Genomic DNA, 16,571 nt, shown 5'->3' with positions numbered 1-16,571 from the left:
TGTCTCCTGCTTGCCGAACTCCCAGGGAGACGTTAAGAGAAGGATATAAATAGAGATGAGAGAAGAGTGTGTGCAGTGTGTTCCCTGCAGGAACTCCATCCCAGCACTGCCTGGAGGAGTGGGGGTGCTCCATACCTTCGATGGGCAGCAGGATGACCCGGGAGTGGTCGTAGGCGATCACGTTCGCGTAGCGGTTCTTGGGCTTGTTCACTTCCAGGTTGGAGTGCTCCCAGGTGAACTGCTGGCCGGGGTCGATGGACTGGAGGGATTGGGAAAGGAAACGGGAGAGTCAGTGAGGAGAAAAGCAGCAAATGCAGTTCTGAGCACTTGTTCCACGAGCAGGTCTCGCTGAGCTCACTGTTTGCAAGAACGCAGCTTTGCTGTGGGAAAGCCCCGGCCCCATGGAACAGCTGATGTCCCATCTCCCCTGGCCCCAAGTGGAGTATCTGAGGTCATTCCCCCTCTGGACTCAGCACCAAAGGTTTCCCAGTTCAATGGGGAGGAAGCCCCACAGGAGCCTGGCAGGGACAAGAATGCATCCCCCAGGACAGAACAGGGGTAAGGACCCTGGCCCTAGGACACTCAATCAACATGGATTTTTCCTAGAAGGGATGAAGGAATAAAAATGAAATGCACTGGAGAGAAAAATCCCCTCTGCCCGTCCTAGTGATTTATGCCAGGTTTGGTGGTCAGGTTTTTTTTCCTCTCTAAAGTCCAGCTGTCCCAGATATGGAAATTAGGTTAATTACGTTTAACTCTAAATCCTCAGCCAGAGAATTAAATAAAACAAGGGCTTAATTCCTTCATCATTTTGCAGAGCCCTTGGGGTTTGCCTCAATTGGAGGCTTGGCAGGAACGTGCTGAGCTGTGTTTGCTGCTGCTTGCTCTGCCTCTGACTGCCACCCTTTGGGGACAGGGTCCCAGATCCCAGATCCACCCCTCTGAGCCAGCCCTTGCCCAGCCCTGCTGCCCTCCCTGCCTGTGCCCACCCCGGAGCTCCCGGGGCACAGCTGCTACAAAACCATCCACAGAACAGCTCCGAGCTCCAGCACTCTGGCTGTGGAGAATTCCTAACTAATGGGTATTTATACTATTGTAATGTGTCTGTTTGCTCTCCATCCCTCTAATCATGCCTCGCCTTCACTTCATTAGCGATGTTTGTTCAGCTCTGGCTCTCCCTCTGGAGGAGGCTGGGCTGGCTCAGAGCCAGGGCACTCGGGATGTGGCATTATGCAGATCAGCCTCTGGAATCTGGATGGAGCACAGAATGAGCTGCTGCTGCTCTCTCGACCCAGCGTGGGAGGAGAGACCCAAGCAGAGCAAAATGTGCCTTTTCCAAGGTGTGACCCCTGCTCAGGGTGCCTGGTGATATCCAGGAGTCAGGGCAGGGAGAAAGCATCCCTTTGTTTGGAAAACATCCCCTCACTCCCTGCCTGCAAACAGACACAGGCAGTCTAGACTCTCTATTAGGCTAAAAACACCAGGGCATGCATTTGATGCCTTTCAACAACAAAACCAAGAGTGGAGAGAGGCTTTTTACAGCATGACAGGACATGGGGCTTTAAACTGACAGAGGTTTTAGGTTGGATATAAGGAAGAAATTCCTGCCTGTGAGGGTGGGCAGGCCCTGGCACAGGGTGGCCAGAGCAGCTGTGGCTGCCCCTGGATCCCTGACAGTGCCCAAGGCCAGGCTGGATGGGGCTTGGGGCACCCTGGGCCTGTGGAAGGTCTCTGCTGATGGCAGGGGTGGCACTGGATGGGCTTTAAGGTGCTTTAATCCAGTCTGGGCTTTAATCCAGTCTGGGATTGGGTAACAAACACTACCAGGATAGGGAAAATGTGCACAAACGCCTCAGACATGACAAGGAAGCACAAATCATCCTGTTTTCCCATCTTTAGCTCCGTGGCTGCTGATGGCATCTGCTGTGGAGCACTCCCTGCTCATCTCACCCAAGCTCAGCTGTAAAAACGGGGTGTCACAGTCTTGGTCTCCTCTGTGTCCAGCAGCAAGTCATGGGGACCCCAAGGACAGGTCCCATCCCATCCAGCAGTCACCTTCCAGGACTGCATCCCTTCTCTGAGGGAGCTCAGCCTCTGCTGACCCAACAGGAGCAGCTCATGGACCAACCTCTTTCTTTTTATGAACTAGAACTGAACCCAGCAGAGCTCTCAGCAAGTACTTAATTTCTAATACATAAATAGCTTTTAAATTTCAGCTAACCAGGTCTTTAAAATGAAACTGTTCATTTGGATGAAGTCCTGTCTGAATTCCCTAATTCCTGGCTCTGCAAACCCATGCACAGCACTCACTCTTGCTCATACCTCATACTCTTGGGATAATTTCAGGTTATCATTAGCTTTGAGATGCTCTGTGTGTTCAGCCAGCTCGGAAACGGGGATGGGTGGGTGGCTGAGCATACCTAAAAGACAAGACAGCAGGAAAAGGATTGCATTTAATAATACCTAAAATTCACAACCGTTGCGCATTTTATAAGAAAGAAGGAACAAGAAAAGAAAATAAATTACAATGTAAGATCTGCAATGAAAGTAGGGAGGTTAGAAGAGAAGAATTCAGGGCTCGAAATTGTGTCCTTGGAAGTAAAAAATAAAAATCAAGGAAATAAAATTAAAAAAAAAAAAAAAATTAAAAAAAAAAAGCCAGTAAAATGAGAGTGTTCCCGTGATGGCCCCATTTTCAATGTGGAGATCAGAGCAAAACAAAAAGGAAAATCCAAAGAGCAGATGCGTGTTAGCGATTCCAAAGTGGACTTGGAATGAGCAAACGCTGCCAGAGGAACCCACGCAGCAAATGGCACAGCACCCACCAGGATCAGGAACCAGCTCCAACAGAAAGGGAGGCAAGGGCAGGATCCAGCCAACCATGGAGATGTGGGCAGGAGATGGGAATATGCAGATGGGGGGAAGCAGGGGAGGCTTTTCAGGAACTGGACTTGATGATCTTTAAGGTCTTTTCCGACCTCAGGGATTCTCTGGGGTGTTTTTTGGCACAGCGTTGCCTCTGGAAGTTCTCGGTCTGCTCATGGACACTGAGCTCTGACCTCCACCATTCCCAGAGTGCAGGCAGGCCTGGAAGCACCCAACAGGCTCCTCTTCCCACTCCTGGCTGGTGGGTGATGCTCCTTCTGCAGCACAGCCCTCCCTCCCACCTCGTGGGCCGGGCTGTACCGGCCCCGTCCAGGCTCTGCTGGGAACGTTGTCACCTTTTGGGATGGACGGGCAGGAGATCCTCCTCAGGCAGAGGGATTGTGGCTGATGCCCCTGAGCTGGTTCAGCTGCTGCCCCTGCAATCCCCTCACAGCACTTTGGTGTGCTGGTGTTGAGGCAGCCAGAGCTGCTGGGGAACTCACTGGAGCCATACTGGGACGACCCCCGGGGTGGGACTGGTCCAACTGGGGCACATTGCAGCCACCACCGGGGTGAGCAGCCATGGCTGACTCGGTTCTCAGCCTGGGATTTGCACATCCTGCTCTGAAAGGGGCAGCTGGAGCTCTGGGAAGAGCAGGGGCCCTTCCCTGGCCACAGTCCCTCAAAGGCTACGCTGCAAACCCGGGAGGAAAAGCGCTCCGTGCTTTGCTCATCTGCATCGGATTATGTTTTTCCAAAGGCTTCCCATGCTGTCTGCCAGCCTCTCCAGAGGCTTGGAGAGCAGCATTCTGAGAAGCCCTGGGCAGTGCCCCCGATGAGAAGGACAGGAGTGGAGAAGAGATGGAAGCCAGGGAGAATTTCGAGCCCCGTGGGTGTTTGGTGGGTGACAAAGCAGCGGCGTGGCAGCAGCATGGTCAGATACTCTGAAAACTCAGCACAGAGATGGCAAAGCAAGCATGACATCCTCAGTTTTACAGTGGTTTGGGAGAGGTGCTGCTTCCCCCAGGCCTGGGCATGGGATGAGTCTGCCATACCTGGACAGGTTTCTCCTAAGCTCACCACACATCTATTTTCAGCACGAGGAAATATGGCTGAAAATAGATGGAGAGGGGAAATATAGCAAAAAAAGCTCACAAAAATAACCCTGAACTATCCTAGGGGCTGTGCTGGCTCCATTCCAGCCTGCTGGGATCGGGGCAGGAAACCTCTCTTGGTTTGTGGAGGAAAAACTTCCATTTAGTCTCTTGTGGTCCTGTCCTGGATGGAGGGGGGCTGCCGTCCACCCCAGCACCAGAAGCAGACTGGGCTGTTGGGAGGAGCTGGTCCTCTCTCAGTGTGGGATGGGGAGGCCACCCTGGCTGAGATGTTCCAGATCAGACCAAACCAGTTTAACACCACCAACACTTGATGGACATGTAGGTTAAAAGGAGAAAATAAACAATCTGAAACCCCAGTAATACCAAGTAAGAAAAGCCCCAGATCCTCCTTGGCTCAGAAATCATGAAGCAACACGAGCAACAACCTCTGAGTCAGTGGGCTGCATGGGAAAAGCCCACTGTGCCAATATGGAATGAGGACTCACCTTGCCCTTGAAGGAATTTCACAAGTTTCCTTCATAAAAGCTCCAGAAAAAACCCAGAGTGGACCAGCAGCTCTGCCTTTTGCTGGGGGTCATCCTGCTTCCCCTCCAACCCTCCCTGCACAGAGCCTGGCTGGGAGCACATGGGAACTCGCCTTGTTCTGCTGCTGTTAAGGACAGGAACTCCTCATGGGATCATTTTCTAGGGCTCTTTGGAATAAAAGAACCTCTGCAGCAATAAACACTTCCCTGGTCAAAATGCCAAGTGCCTGAGGTTTCCAATAGGATCCAGGAGTTTGCTGGGAAATGAGGCAGGAGTGGCACTGCCTCAGCTCAGCTGCTCTCCTCTCCTTTATTCAGGAACTCATCTGGGGTATGAAGGGCTGAGTTCAGCCAGGAAAATACCCACAACCCCTCTGTTACACTGAGGGGTTTGAGGGGACAGTTGTGGCATATTCCATACCATAGAGACCAATATTTGGATTAAACTATTCAGGGAAATTTCCCAGCCCTTGCATCTCCGAGCACAGGCAGCATCTGTGACTCTTCACGTTTGTCAGCTGAAACCTCACATCCTTCCCCTGCCCAGTATTAAAAAAAAAAAAAAAAAAATCCAAGCCCACACCACCCAGCAAGGCTGGGATCTTGGCTCCTAATGGGATGAAATCTTTTCGAGCCAGTCTCATCTAACATTTCAATCACTTGAATCTCTCTAATCTTATCACAAAAGACTTGATTCTCTGTGCATCAGCCAAGTCGCCAGAAACGTCACCCTAACATCTGCTCCGTGGGCCAGAGCCCATTTATCCTGCAAAATCACCGTGGCTGGAGGCACTCCTGTGAAATCTGGGGTGGCCCCTGGTCTTTGTGCTCCTGGAGCAGCTGGGTGCCAAGGAGCAGGCACCTGCCACAGCTGGGAAATGGCCCCTTCCCCATCTGAATGAAAATCCGTGTGGCTCTTTCAGAGGGGGATCAGCAGCTGCAGCTCCAGTTTCTCTTTCCCTGCATCACAAACACCAAAGCACAGCCCACCAGTGACACCAGTGCACGAGTACAGGGGACACTGAGGACACTGAGCCAAGCACCAGCGATGGAACATCTTCCACAGGGGGGAAAGGCAGCCCTGGATCCTCCTGGGACAGCGAGGGGTGGACGGGAACCCAGCTGCTCCCCGGGCTCTGAGCTGCCCCCGTGTCCTCCAAAGGGCTCTAACGGGAAACTGTAAAACTGGAAGCACAGTTCAGACACACAGATGGCACAGAAAAGGGATGAGATGGGCAAACACCGCAGGAACACGGAGAATTCGGCAGAAAATCAAAAAATAGTAACAGGAACGGAACAAGAATTGGAAAGGAAAGTGATAGAAGAGGAAAATAATAATGGGGGGAAAAATGAAACCAACAGGAACAAAAACACACAGGAACTAACTTTCCAAGTCAAACTCAGGGTCACTGAGAGGGCTGCTCAGACCAGAATCTGCAGAAAACAGTAAAAAATAAATAAATAAAAGATACACTTTTGTAAAAATTTCATGCTAATTAAAAAAAAACAAAAAAACAACATAAATCTAAAGAGGAAAAGAAAGGTATTTTTTGTGCTGATTAGGACAGGATATCTAAGATGTGCTATGCTTTCCCCTCTCTGAGCTGCACATTCCCATTCCCATGTCTCTCCTCTGTTTCACTGTTGGAGATTCTACCTGGGGTCACCTGTCTGGAGAGGAGCCTACAGGTCCCTTCTGAACCTATATATATTAAATATATTGAATTTAAATGCCTTTAACTCAGAGAGCACCTGTGGACTCTTCCCCTGCAAATGGCACCACAACCTCTCCATCACCACCAACGCAATCCAAGCTCATTTTTCCATCCATTTCCATTTTCACCCAGTGTTTCCAAAATTCTGTGGGAGGCAGGCGATCAACTCCCCCAAATACTTTAAAACCTTTTAGTGCTTAACAAATGACAGAGCAGAGTAACACCAGGTAGGTCAACTCTGGCCAGATAGATTTGGTAAGGAAAGCATCTCCTAAAGCCAGACTGGACACAGGCAGTGTCTTTTGGGATCTGCAGAGCCTTAATGCAGGTCCTTGATGTCTCAGCCACCCTTTCCAAACCTCCCAGAGCCAGAATTCAGAGGGTACAGCATGACCAGAGCAGTGGGGTCAACAGAAGATTGACTCCATTGATCCCATCACCTGATGGAAGCACCCTCAGCTGACTCTGCTGTCCTGTGGGACACACAGAAACTCCCACTCAGGGAAACACATGAACCAGCACTTCCAGCTGCTTCTTGGCACCAAAACCAAGCTGGAAGGCCACAACCTTTTATTTTTATCTCAGCACAGTCTTTTCATCTGAGGGAGTGCAGCTCCTTCTCTTGGGTCTCCCACCTCCCTCCACCTGCAGCATGCACAGAATGCTTCCAAAAGCAGCACCCAGGCAAGGGCAAAGTGCTGCTGAGCTGCAGCTGGCAGCACCCAAAAGATCTCCCACACCTTCAGAGTCTCCTGCAAGAGCAGCACTAAGAGCTGATTTAGGGACCTACCTGTGCTGTCCCTGGAGTGAACCTGCTGCCATCCCTCAGCTGAGCACTGTTCCTAAGCCTGGGCTGATCCCAGCAGGTGCTTCCTACCTCATTTTGATAAGAGCCCCTCAGCTCAGCCCTGCCTTTGTGCTTCCCCTGCTCTCTGTCCCTACTGCCAGCCCCACCCTAAGGAAACTTCACAATGCTAAGGACAGGACTGGGATGGGAAGGGGAAACAGGAGCTACAGAAACATTACTAACGAGCACAAACAGCAAAAAAAAAAAAAAAAAAAAAAACAAACCAAAAAAAACCAAACAAACTGAAAACAACAGCCAGCCCCCAAAAAGCACAATAAATTCCCTTCCAAATCCTCGAGTGCCAGGAACTTGGAGGCAGAGGTGTGGACAGGCACTGGGTCAGCATGGCCACGTGCCCACCTGTGTGAGGACGTGCCAGGTGTGTCAGTGGTGCTGCAGAGGTGCCATGCAGGCAGCTGGGACATGCATGGACACGGGGACACGTGTGTGCAGGAGGGAGGTGCACAGAGCCCAGCTGCTGGCCCAGCCCTGGCAGTGCCCAAGGCCAGGCTGGACAAAGCTTGGAACAATCTGGGGTAGTGGAAGGTGCCCTGCCCATGGCAGGGGGTGGAACTGAGTGGGCTTTAAGGTGCTCCCAACCCAAACCAGTCTGGGATTCCATCAGAGCATCTGCACCAAGCGAGGAGACGCTGCCTCGCCTGCACCAAGCAACCAGCTCCTTTCCCCTTGCACAGCCCACGGGGCAGGCCTGGCTCCCAGCAGCTGTGGTTTGGCACCAGAAAGCAGCAGTTCCAGGTGTGGCTGCAGCACTGGGTGCTGGGCAGCCTGCCACACTCCATCTCCCCACCCAGGAGCTCCCAGCTGGGGCACAGGGCAGCACTGGTGCTCTGGCATGTCTGGCACAGCCATGGCGCTTGCAGCTCAGCCCAAAATGCACCAATTTCTCTGGAAATCCAGGAAAACCCTTCCTCTGCCTCGCCAGCACTGGGCACAGCCTGTGCAAGGTCCTTGAGGATGCCAGCAAAGGCTTCTTTCAGCACCCCCACTTAGCACAGACAAGTCTGGGGCTCCTTGGCTGTGCCCAAGGGCAGCACTGGGTCTCCAGGCAGTGCCCCAGCAGCTGCAGGCAGGCAGGAAGGGCTTAGGGAAGGGGCAGGTGCCCCCTCCTGCCTTCCCAGCAGGACAGGCTGGTCAGCAGCTGGTTACCTGGGGTCTGGAAGTTGATTCGCCTCATTTCCACGGGGTCCTTGGGGTGGTGGGGAGCAATCTCAGCGTTGTTCAGGAGGCACTTGGTCCGTGGCTCTGAGTCTTTCCGTTTGCTTCACAACAAAGCCAAAAAGAAACAAAAGAGACCAGAAAGAAAAAGCAGCTTAGCTTCTGGGCCTTGTGGGCTCAGCTACTTCCCAGCTACTCATGTTCAGGCACGAGCAAAGCTCCCACAGAAAATCAAAGGTGCAGCCAAGGGTGTAAGTACATAGAACACATCAGAAAAGGGATGAGGTTTGGAAGTCTTGCCAGCTTTAGGGGCTGACAATGGCCTGGGAGCCCCTCAGCAGCTTTCAGGTAAGTCTGGAAGTTCCCCCCTTCTCCCAGCAGCAGCACAGACTGGCAGCCAGGAGCAGCTGAGGTGCTGTGAACTCATACCTCACCCTCCCTGCTCAGAGCAGCCTCCACTGAACTCTGCAGAGCAAAAAAAATGTTCCAACTCTGGCCAAGCCACTTCCAGCCTGAGAGAACCAGAGCCAGCAGAATTATTTGGAAAAGTACAGAATCTCCTGCCCGTGACCTTGCATGTTGAGCTCTGATATTGCTGTTGGCTTGTTCAGGAGCCCTCAGAGCTGCCCTGCTGCAGACAGAGAAGTCAGAGCAGCAGTTTTCAATCTTTTCTGAACTGCAGAACCCTAAAAATCTGGGTTCAACAAACAGTGTAGACACATCCTCTCCCAACACAGCTGTGCCTGCTGAGATCCACCTCTCCTTGCCAGGTGCCAGAGCCCGCTCCAACCCGCCAGCTGAGCTGCACATGGAAGTGCTTCCTAATATATTTTCCTCCAAATGGGTTAGGTTAGCTTAGGCAGCTGAAAAAGTCTTTGCTGACCTGGCTCATTCTCCTTGAAGAGAATTTAGAAGCAAAGCCCAGTGCTGACCTAAAGATGTGATGTGATGTTTCTGCAAGAAACCAACTTCTTGCAGAGAGACAGTGATGAGCTGCTGGGAGCTGAACTTCTCCAGAGAGCAGAGAAGGTGGCCCCCACCCCGAGGCTTTGAAAGGTGGTCCCAGCCCCTCCAGTGAGGGGCTGTGGAGCTCCTCACCTCTCCTGCTCAGGGTGCACAGAAGCCTCCAATAAATTGCCTGCAGCAGCAATGGCAATCACTTAGGCAGAGAGGAGGTTATTCAGGACATTTTTAGCTGTCTCTTGATGTCATTAATAGCCAGAAGAAGTGGTCTGAGCCCTGCCAGCACTGCATGGGGCAGCATTTTGGAATGACACCACTTTGCAGTTTGGGAGAGGTTCATTTTTGCCGCAGTTCCGAAGCTGCCGTTAACAGTTCATGCACTGAACCCATCAGTTACGTCCAGTGAAAGCTCTTCCAGTCTTGGAAATGGCTGGGGAAAAGTCTCATTTCTGCAGTCATAAACAGACTCTGTCAGAAGCCCTTGGCTGAGGGGCAGGAGCAGCTTCTGCCACGGGACAAGGACAGCTCAGCTGGTGAGAATCCTGCTTGCAGCGTGCCATGGCTCAGGGACAGCCCGTGTGGAGCAGCCAGACATGCAGAAACCCACTTTCACCTCTGACTGCCACACAAATGAGAGCTTCTCTGCTCCATTAACCCAGCACTTTATGAGCCATTTACTGTCACTGCTGCTCAACCTGAGAAAGGGCCGTTTCATTTAGGAATGGACAAACAGGAGAAAACTGGGCTTGCTTTGCTTTTTCTGTCCAATTCAAACATAGTCCCAGCTAGTCTGACATGGGGTTTCTGTGAGGACAGATCTAGAGGTGGGAACTGCACCAACAAAGCCCCAACACCACACAGCAAACACTGCTTAACACACAGCAAGCAAGAAACCTGAATAAATGGCAAATCTGGTGCTCTTACCTGTCTGGTTTGCTGTCCAGGAAAGCAGTAAGTGGAGAGAAGACAAGACAAATGTTCAGGTTAGAAAGGACTTGCAGAGGGAAGGGGAAGCATTTGCTCAGCTCTAACCCTGGCAGCAGAGGTGGGACCAGCAAAGATCACCCAGCCAGAGGGACAGCAACCAGGACCCCTGAGCCCCTGCCCCAGAGCAGCCTCACATGCTGGGATGCAGAGGCCACACTCCTGTGCATAAGGGAACACACCTGTGCATGTCAAAGGTGGAGCAGGGTTAGGAGAGCTCCCCCCACCCTGGGAATGAGCTGTCCCAGCTAAGGACATCTCTGCTGGCCATTGCCACCTTTATTTACTTTGCTCAGCCCCTTGCCCTGTGTGTGTGCTCAGGGGACCCTCAGCTCTCATCCACACACCATGGGCTGCTCAGAAAGCCAAGGGAGAGGGAGACATGCCCAGGGGTTTTCCCTTCTCTCTCCTGAAGGCTCACACCCTGCTCCTGTCTCCCAGCTCCAGCAGAAAACCAGTCTGAGAGCAGTGGAGGTCTCTGCTGCCCCACAGCTCAGGGGTGCCTCCCCTGCACCCCCCCACTGCCCACAGGCACAGGGAGCAGGGAAAGGGGCTCAGGCTGTGAGCAGCAAGGCTGAGTCCTGACACGCTCAGTGCCCAAGGGAGTGTCTGTGGGACAAGCACAGCTTTCCTGGGAGTGCCACGGGGCAGAATCTGCAGCAGCAAATCCCTGACCCCCTGCTGAACTCTCCTGTGCTGGGCAGACTCTCCCATCCCAGCCTTTGTGCCTCAGGGCTTCTCTCTCCAGTGCCCAAGGAAGGATTTGCCCTCAGCTGAGCAGGACAGAAATCCCCTTTAGGGCCCTGGGGACACTCAGAACCATCTCAGGAGTGGGCAGTGAGCAGCTCTTACTTTTTGTAGAGCAGGATGGCGATGACGATGCAGATGATGAAGACCACGGCCAGGACGGGCCCGATGACCCAGATGAGCCCCTCCTCACCATCAATGATGGGCTGGGGGTCAGGGTTGTCCAGCTGGATGGGGTCAGAGAAGGGACTGGCAGCATAGGTCTGGAAAACAGGGAGTAGGGTGGAACAGAGCTCAGAGATGGGATGGGGGCTGAAGAGTGGGCAAGCACACGATATTCCACAGGAGGAACTGCTGGAGAGGATGTGAGCTCTCTGCAGCACGACCCAAATGGTGACAGGAAAAATGCCCTCTTCAGCCTAGAGAAAATGCTCTGCTCCTGGGCATCCACATGAGGGGTATCTTCCACTTCCAATGCTCCAGTGAGACAGAGCACGGAAAAATCACACTCCTGTGAAGCTGTAGCCTGCCCTGTGCCTGTCTCACCCCTTCTCATGCTTTTAGAGATCCAGCTGCTTCTGTTCCACCACTGCCCTGAGCCCTCACCACTGCCACAAACACATAAACACTTTCTCCAGGCTCTCACGTAATCATCTGGATTTTGACAGTCAGAGGGGATTACAGAGCAAGAGCGAAGGGATTAAAACAAGAATTAATGCTTGGTCTGGTGACTGAAAAAAACCAACCCTGACAAATAAATACAAAGCAGTAAAACACTGTGTGTGTCCTCTGCTGCCTCTGCACTGAGCTGGGTTCTTGAGAAGCATCAGAGGCACATTCAAACCCTTCAGAGTCCTGACTAAGGATGAATTCTCATCCTACACAGGAACTACAGAAACTGAACAGCACAGAGAACTGGCATGGCCTGGTTTGGGAGAGCAGCCAGGGACAGGACAAGAACAGGGGCTCTGGGTCCTTGAACTCCATCAGCTCTGAGCAGGCTGGAATGCTGCTCCACACTCAGGAGCTGCTGTGGATCCAGGCCACTGGGAGTGAGTCTGCAGCACCTTGTTCTAAAGCAGAAATTACCTCAAGCTGCAGTAATCCGATTGAGAAACCCATTCAGGAGCGTGTCAGCCTAATCCTTTAATATCAAATACACAAGTAAATATTTATTTGGGGAAAAAACCTCTGAAAACCCTTAATTTCCAATTGCTCCCTGCTACAATTCCATAGGGGGATTTAAAAACAACAAAGTATTAGGCTGTTTCCCATTGTGTGTGAGGGAGGAGGCAGGTAAATATTAAAATAGTTGTTTTCATAAAGCCAAATACAGCCCCAGTGAAAACAGCAGAGATGCTGAATTGGTAGAGAGAACTTGTAGTTTTCCATAAGAAAATGCTCCCCTCTGTGCTTAGAGAGGAACTTAGCAATGCCCAGAGTGTGACATGCTCTTGGAGCAGCATGTCTGGGGTCATTGCTCTGAGGAGTTGAAGAACAGCCTTTAAAGGAAATTACTGTTCAAAAAGGGGTCTGACCCAGGGCTCTCTGAACTCTTGTCCTGTCCTGAGGGGACAGTTCAGTGCTCCTCCCCATTCTGCACTCCAGTCTGGAGCCACAAGTGTACAAGGTCTGTCCACAAAGACTGGGACAATCACAGCTCCTCCTGTCCTTGCTGCTTGGAAGAGACAAATGCAGCCATGAGCACAAGCAGCTCATCAAGCACAAGAGCCACATCCAAAAGCTCCACAAGCTGGAAAGAAAAACCCCTCAAGGATGCCAGGAGGGCAGCAGGGCTGTGGCAGCTCCCTGGTCCATGCCAGGGAGCAGAGAGGGCCGGGGGAAGCAGGCAGCACTTACAGCCTCTGGTTCCTGCAGCACGGCCAGGATGAAGAGCACATATTTCTGCCCTGGCTCCAGGGCTCTGTTCTCGAAGTTGTCGTAGTGTTTCATGTCCCCCAGGATGAAGTGGGAGGGCAGGGAGCGGAAGCGGGCAGCGATGTAGGGCTTGGGGAAGTCCAGCTGCCGGGAATGCCGCAGGCTCCGGCGCCGCAGCCTGGCGATGTCCTGGATGAGCTGCAGGAAGCAGAGGAACACCCTGAGACCCTGGAAAAGGAGCAGCAAGGAAAGCCAAGCCAGCCCTCCCAGACTGGCCGCTCCTTGGCTGCCCTGAATGAGGAGCACAGGTACCCCAAATCCCCCTCCCAGCCCTCAGGTCCCCATCCCATTCCAGCTGTTCTCTCTCCCCCTGAGCTGAGTGCAGTTTCACCCACACTCACCTCCTCCAGGTCCATCTCCTCAGGGCTGCCCAGGGGGTTGAGGAACTGTCCTCCCCGGGACTTCCTCAGAGGCACCACCACAATGTAGAAAGCTCTAAACGTTGGGAATGATAAGAAGAATCAGAAGGAATTAGCCATGGAAGAAGGGAGCGCACACGCTGATGTGAGTTTGCCCAAACTGCCCCCTGGCTCAAGCCCCTTATTTTTCATTCAGCACAGTTGCTGCTCCTGGAGAGTGGCAGCCCCATGTCTCCTTGTGTACTCCCTTCAGGCTTCTCTGGCTTTCCCTGTTAGTTGTGGAAGTGCCTCCAAAAGGCAACAGTCAGGAAGGCTGGAAATGCAGGGATCGCCCTCCTGGTACCGCCCCTGGGGGTTTGTGGTGGTCTCCAGCCATCAGGGCTGACCCCCAAAACACGAACTGAGCACCCCACCCCTGCAGTTAAACAGAAACCTACTGGACAGGCACAGAGCTCTTCACGTCGGGGAGAATCACCACCACATTGCCATCAGCATCAGGCTTGTGGGTCACCTCTGGCTTCTTGGCCAACATGTCAGCAGCAGTCCAGGCTGCGACGTTCTGCTGCAGCCCCCCCATGCTGTTGCCCTGGTTCATCAGCACGAAGTTGTAGAAGGTGCGGGGCCTCAGGTGGGTGATGAGTTTCTTGGTGGTCCGTCCGTCCACGTCGACGTGCAGCCCGTTGTACTGGATCTGTGGGAGGGGAGGAGGTTGCTCCCTGAGCAAGGCTGGTGCTGCTCCAGCTCCTTCCTCCCCATCCCTTCGGTTTGCAGGGAACACGGAGCACCCAGCCCTGCAGAGCTGGGGCACACACGGGGAAAAAAAAACCCTCCTGCACTCCACTTGCCTTGTATGGGGTAGGAGAGTTGTAGTTCTCAGGGAACTCCCAGCTCAGAAGGACAGATGTCTTTGTCACCATCTTCACCTTGAAGTTTTTGGGTAAAACTGCAGAGAAAAAAGTGAGGAGGAAGGGGAGAAAGGAGAAGAAAAGGCAGCAGAGGGAAGGAAGAGCAGGAAAGAGAAGGAAGAGAATGTCAAGTGCTGGAAGAGGGGCCTGCCAGGCTGGGTCTGGCTGCGGCTGCAGGAACTGAAGGGATTGCTCCCTCCTCCACTGTGCTGGAGTTTTGCCAAGGTCCATCTCCCAGTGCTCCCTGTCCCCATGCCTAACCCCAGGAGGGCGCGTGGCTTTGCCCCCACACTCTGGGCCTGGGTGGCTGCTGCAGGAACGAGGTGCTGCCTGGCTGAGCATGCTCAGGTGAAGAAAAACCCATCCCAGGTCACGGCTCGAGGGTTTTTTTTTTTTTTTTTTTAATTTTTTGCTCTTTTCTTTTGTCTGCTTGCAAAAGCTGAAGAAAATGCTCTTCCCACCTGTACAGCGACTGGCCCCCCCCTTCAGGTGCCAGTGACAGAAGGTGTCCGGACTTAACTTAGAAGAAAGTGGTAAAAGGGACTTACCTGGCACAAGGCAGAGAGGAGCGGAGGGACTGAGTGTGACACCAGAGTGCTTTGCATTTACTCACGAGCCTGGCTGAGCCTGGCCTGACCTCTCCAGCTCTCTTGCCTCCCGGCACCAGCCCCGGATACAAGGGGAGAGAGGGAGGAGAAACCGGTGAGTCCTACCTTGGTCCAGCTGGAACGTCCGATACTGGACGGTCGGGCTGTAGGGCCCGGGGCCTTTACTGGTGTGAGCACGGATTTTAACATCATAGGCGGTGTTGGGTTTGAGGCCGTTGAGGGTGTACGAGTTCTCTGGGGAGGGGGGCAGGTCTTTTTCCAGCAGGTTCCCGGGAGAACCGGCTTCCCGGTAGGCCACGGTGTATTTGACGATGGCTCCGTTCCTCTCGGCCAGCACGGGGGGCAGCCAGCCGAACTGCACCGACATGGACGTGACGTTGCTCGCCTCCAGGATCTGGGGGTAACCCTTGGGGATGTCTTCGGGGGTGGTGAGTTCCTGCACAGCTTCCTCCCCAAAGCCAGCCCGGCTTTTCACGGCCAGCTTGAACACGTACGTGGCGCCCTTGTGGATGCTGGGAGCGATGTACTTATCCTCCAGCGCTGAGAATTCCAAGGTGGCCAGAGGGTCCACGTCCTTGCGGCCAAACTGGAGCCGGTAGCCCAACACCTGGCCCTCCGCGTCCAGCGGGGGCTCCCATTTCACCAGGAGAGTGTTCTCCTCTGTCTGGTGCACAGACAGGATGGGCTTTCCTGGGACTAGGAGAGAAGAGAGACACCTTCAGCCAAGGCTGGGGCAGGGGAGAGGAGCTGCAGAGACTCTTCAGCTGCAGCAACAGGCTCCTCAAGTCAGCAGTGATGTTCCAGCCCGGCTCCATTGAACCCAAACTGCTGCCACCCCGTACAGGTGGATGGGCCCTAAACAGTTTGGGAAATGAGGAGCACTGCCAACATGTCAGCCGTGAGCTGCTGACACATTCATAAATTTGTTCCCTTTGTTCAGGATGGAAAGATGTGCACAGCTCCTCTCCTGTCCCTGGACCACTCACCCTCCCACTGCTGGGAAGAACAGACTCAGGAGTCCTGACTCCCAGCCTCCTGCCCCAGTTGCTTCCCAGGGCAAGGAAAAAGAAACCTGGAGTCCCCAAAAGTCCCAACCTCCCTCCCTCTCTCCATTACACAGCCCAACTCATGCAGAAAGAGACTGGAACAGATTGGGCCAGGCTGGGGAGTCCAGAGCAGCTGAGGGTGAAGCAATGAAGGATGGAAGGAAGTCTGGGCAGCCCCAGGTCCTGAGCAGCAGGCACAGGGCCAGCTCACACGGCTGGCAGGCAGCTCATCGCCTGTTTGGGTACAGAAGGAAGCACAGGCAGAGGAACCAGAGCCCAAAATGTGGGTGAGGCAGAGGGCAGGGAGAGCTGCTGCTCACCCTGTGCTGCTCCTCTCCTCTGGAGGAAGGGAACTCACAGTGCTGGTACATTTTCATTGAGTCTCTCCTCACCTGTCAGTGAGCTCCCCCACATCTGGGGGTTCTGGGGAGCTCAGCAGTGCCATGGCTCTGCCTAATGAGCCCTGGCACTGCCTGACTGCTAAGCAAGCCCACAGCCACAGTTAAATGACACGTGCAGGCCCAGAGATCCCCGAAGCCAGAGAAAGCAGAGCATTAATTCCAGCAGCTCACGCGTCATTGACACTCAGCTCCACTATTAGAGATCTAATTTCCTTCTCTCCGCCTTGGTATTTCTCCTGGTCGGACAGGAGGAGAGAAAATGGAGTTGGGACACGTCCCAGCCCACTCCCACAGCATGAGCCTGACCCAAGGGGTGAGGGCTGGAATGCTGGGGTGTGGCTGAGGGAGCAGGGCAGGATCTGCTGTGCCAGGGAT

The 16,571-nt window shown here is 53.4% G+C and overlaps 1 protein-coding gene across 6 annotated transcripts in view; it reads right to left on the bottom strand.

Moving 5' to 3' along the window:
* Positions 1 to 16,571, bottom strand: part of PTPRS (protein tyrosine phosphatase receptor type S) — a 128,624-nt gene that overhangs the window by 12,837 nt on the left and 99,216 nt on the right. For 2 of the 6 annotated variants that reach the window (XM_053999225.1, XM_053999226.1), the window contains 10 exons: positions 14,855 to 15,445; positions 14,082 to 14,179; positions 13,674 to 13,927; positions 13,219 to 13,312; positions 12,800 to 13,015; positions 11,045 to 11,202; positions 8,237 to 8,349; positions 5,894 to 5,941; positions 2,323 to 2,420; positions 136 to 259 (listed from right to left, as the gene is read on the bottom strand). In XM_053999225.1, the coding sequence (XP_053855200.1) occupies positions 136 to 259; positions 2,323 to 2,420; positions 5,894 to 5,941; positions 8,237 to 8,349; positions 11,045 to 11,202; positions 12,800 to 13,015; positions 13,219 to 13,312; positions 13,674 to 13,927; positions 14,082 to 14,179; positions 14,855 to 15,445 (1,794 nt within the window). The remainder of the gene's footprint in view (positions 1 to 135; positions 260 to 2,322; positions 2,421 to 5,893; positions 5,942 to 8,236; positions 8,350 to 11,044; positions 11,203 to 12,799; positions 13,016 to 13,218; positions 13,313 to 13,673; positions 13,928 to 14,081; positions 14,180 to 14,854; positions 15,446 to 16,571) is intronic. The other 4 variants (XM_053999228.1, XM_053999229.1, XM_053999230.1 and 1 more) reach the window with 3 other exon arrangements.

Source organism: Vidua macroura, chromosome 26, assembly GCF_024509145.1.
Source record: "Vidua macroura isolate BioBank_ID:100142 chromosome 26, ASM2450914v1, whole genome shotgun sequence".
NCBI lineage: Eukaryota > Metazoa > Chordata > Aves > Passeriformes > Viduidae > Vidua > Vidua macroura.
The sequence above is the reverse complement of the archived record's forward strand: the minus strand, read 5'-3'. Positions and strand labels throughout refer to the sequence as shown.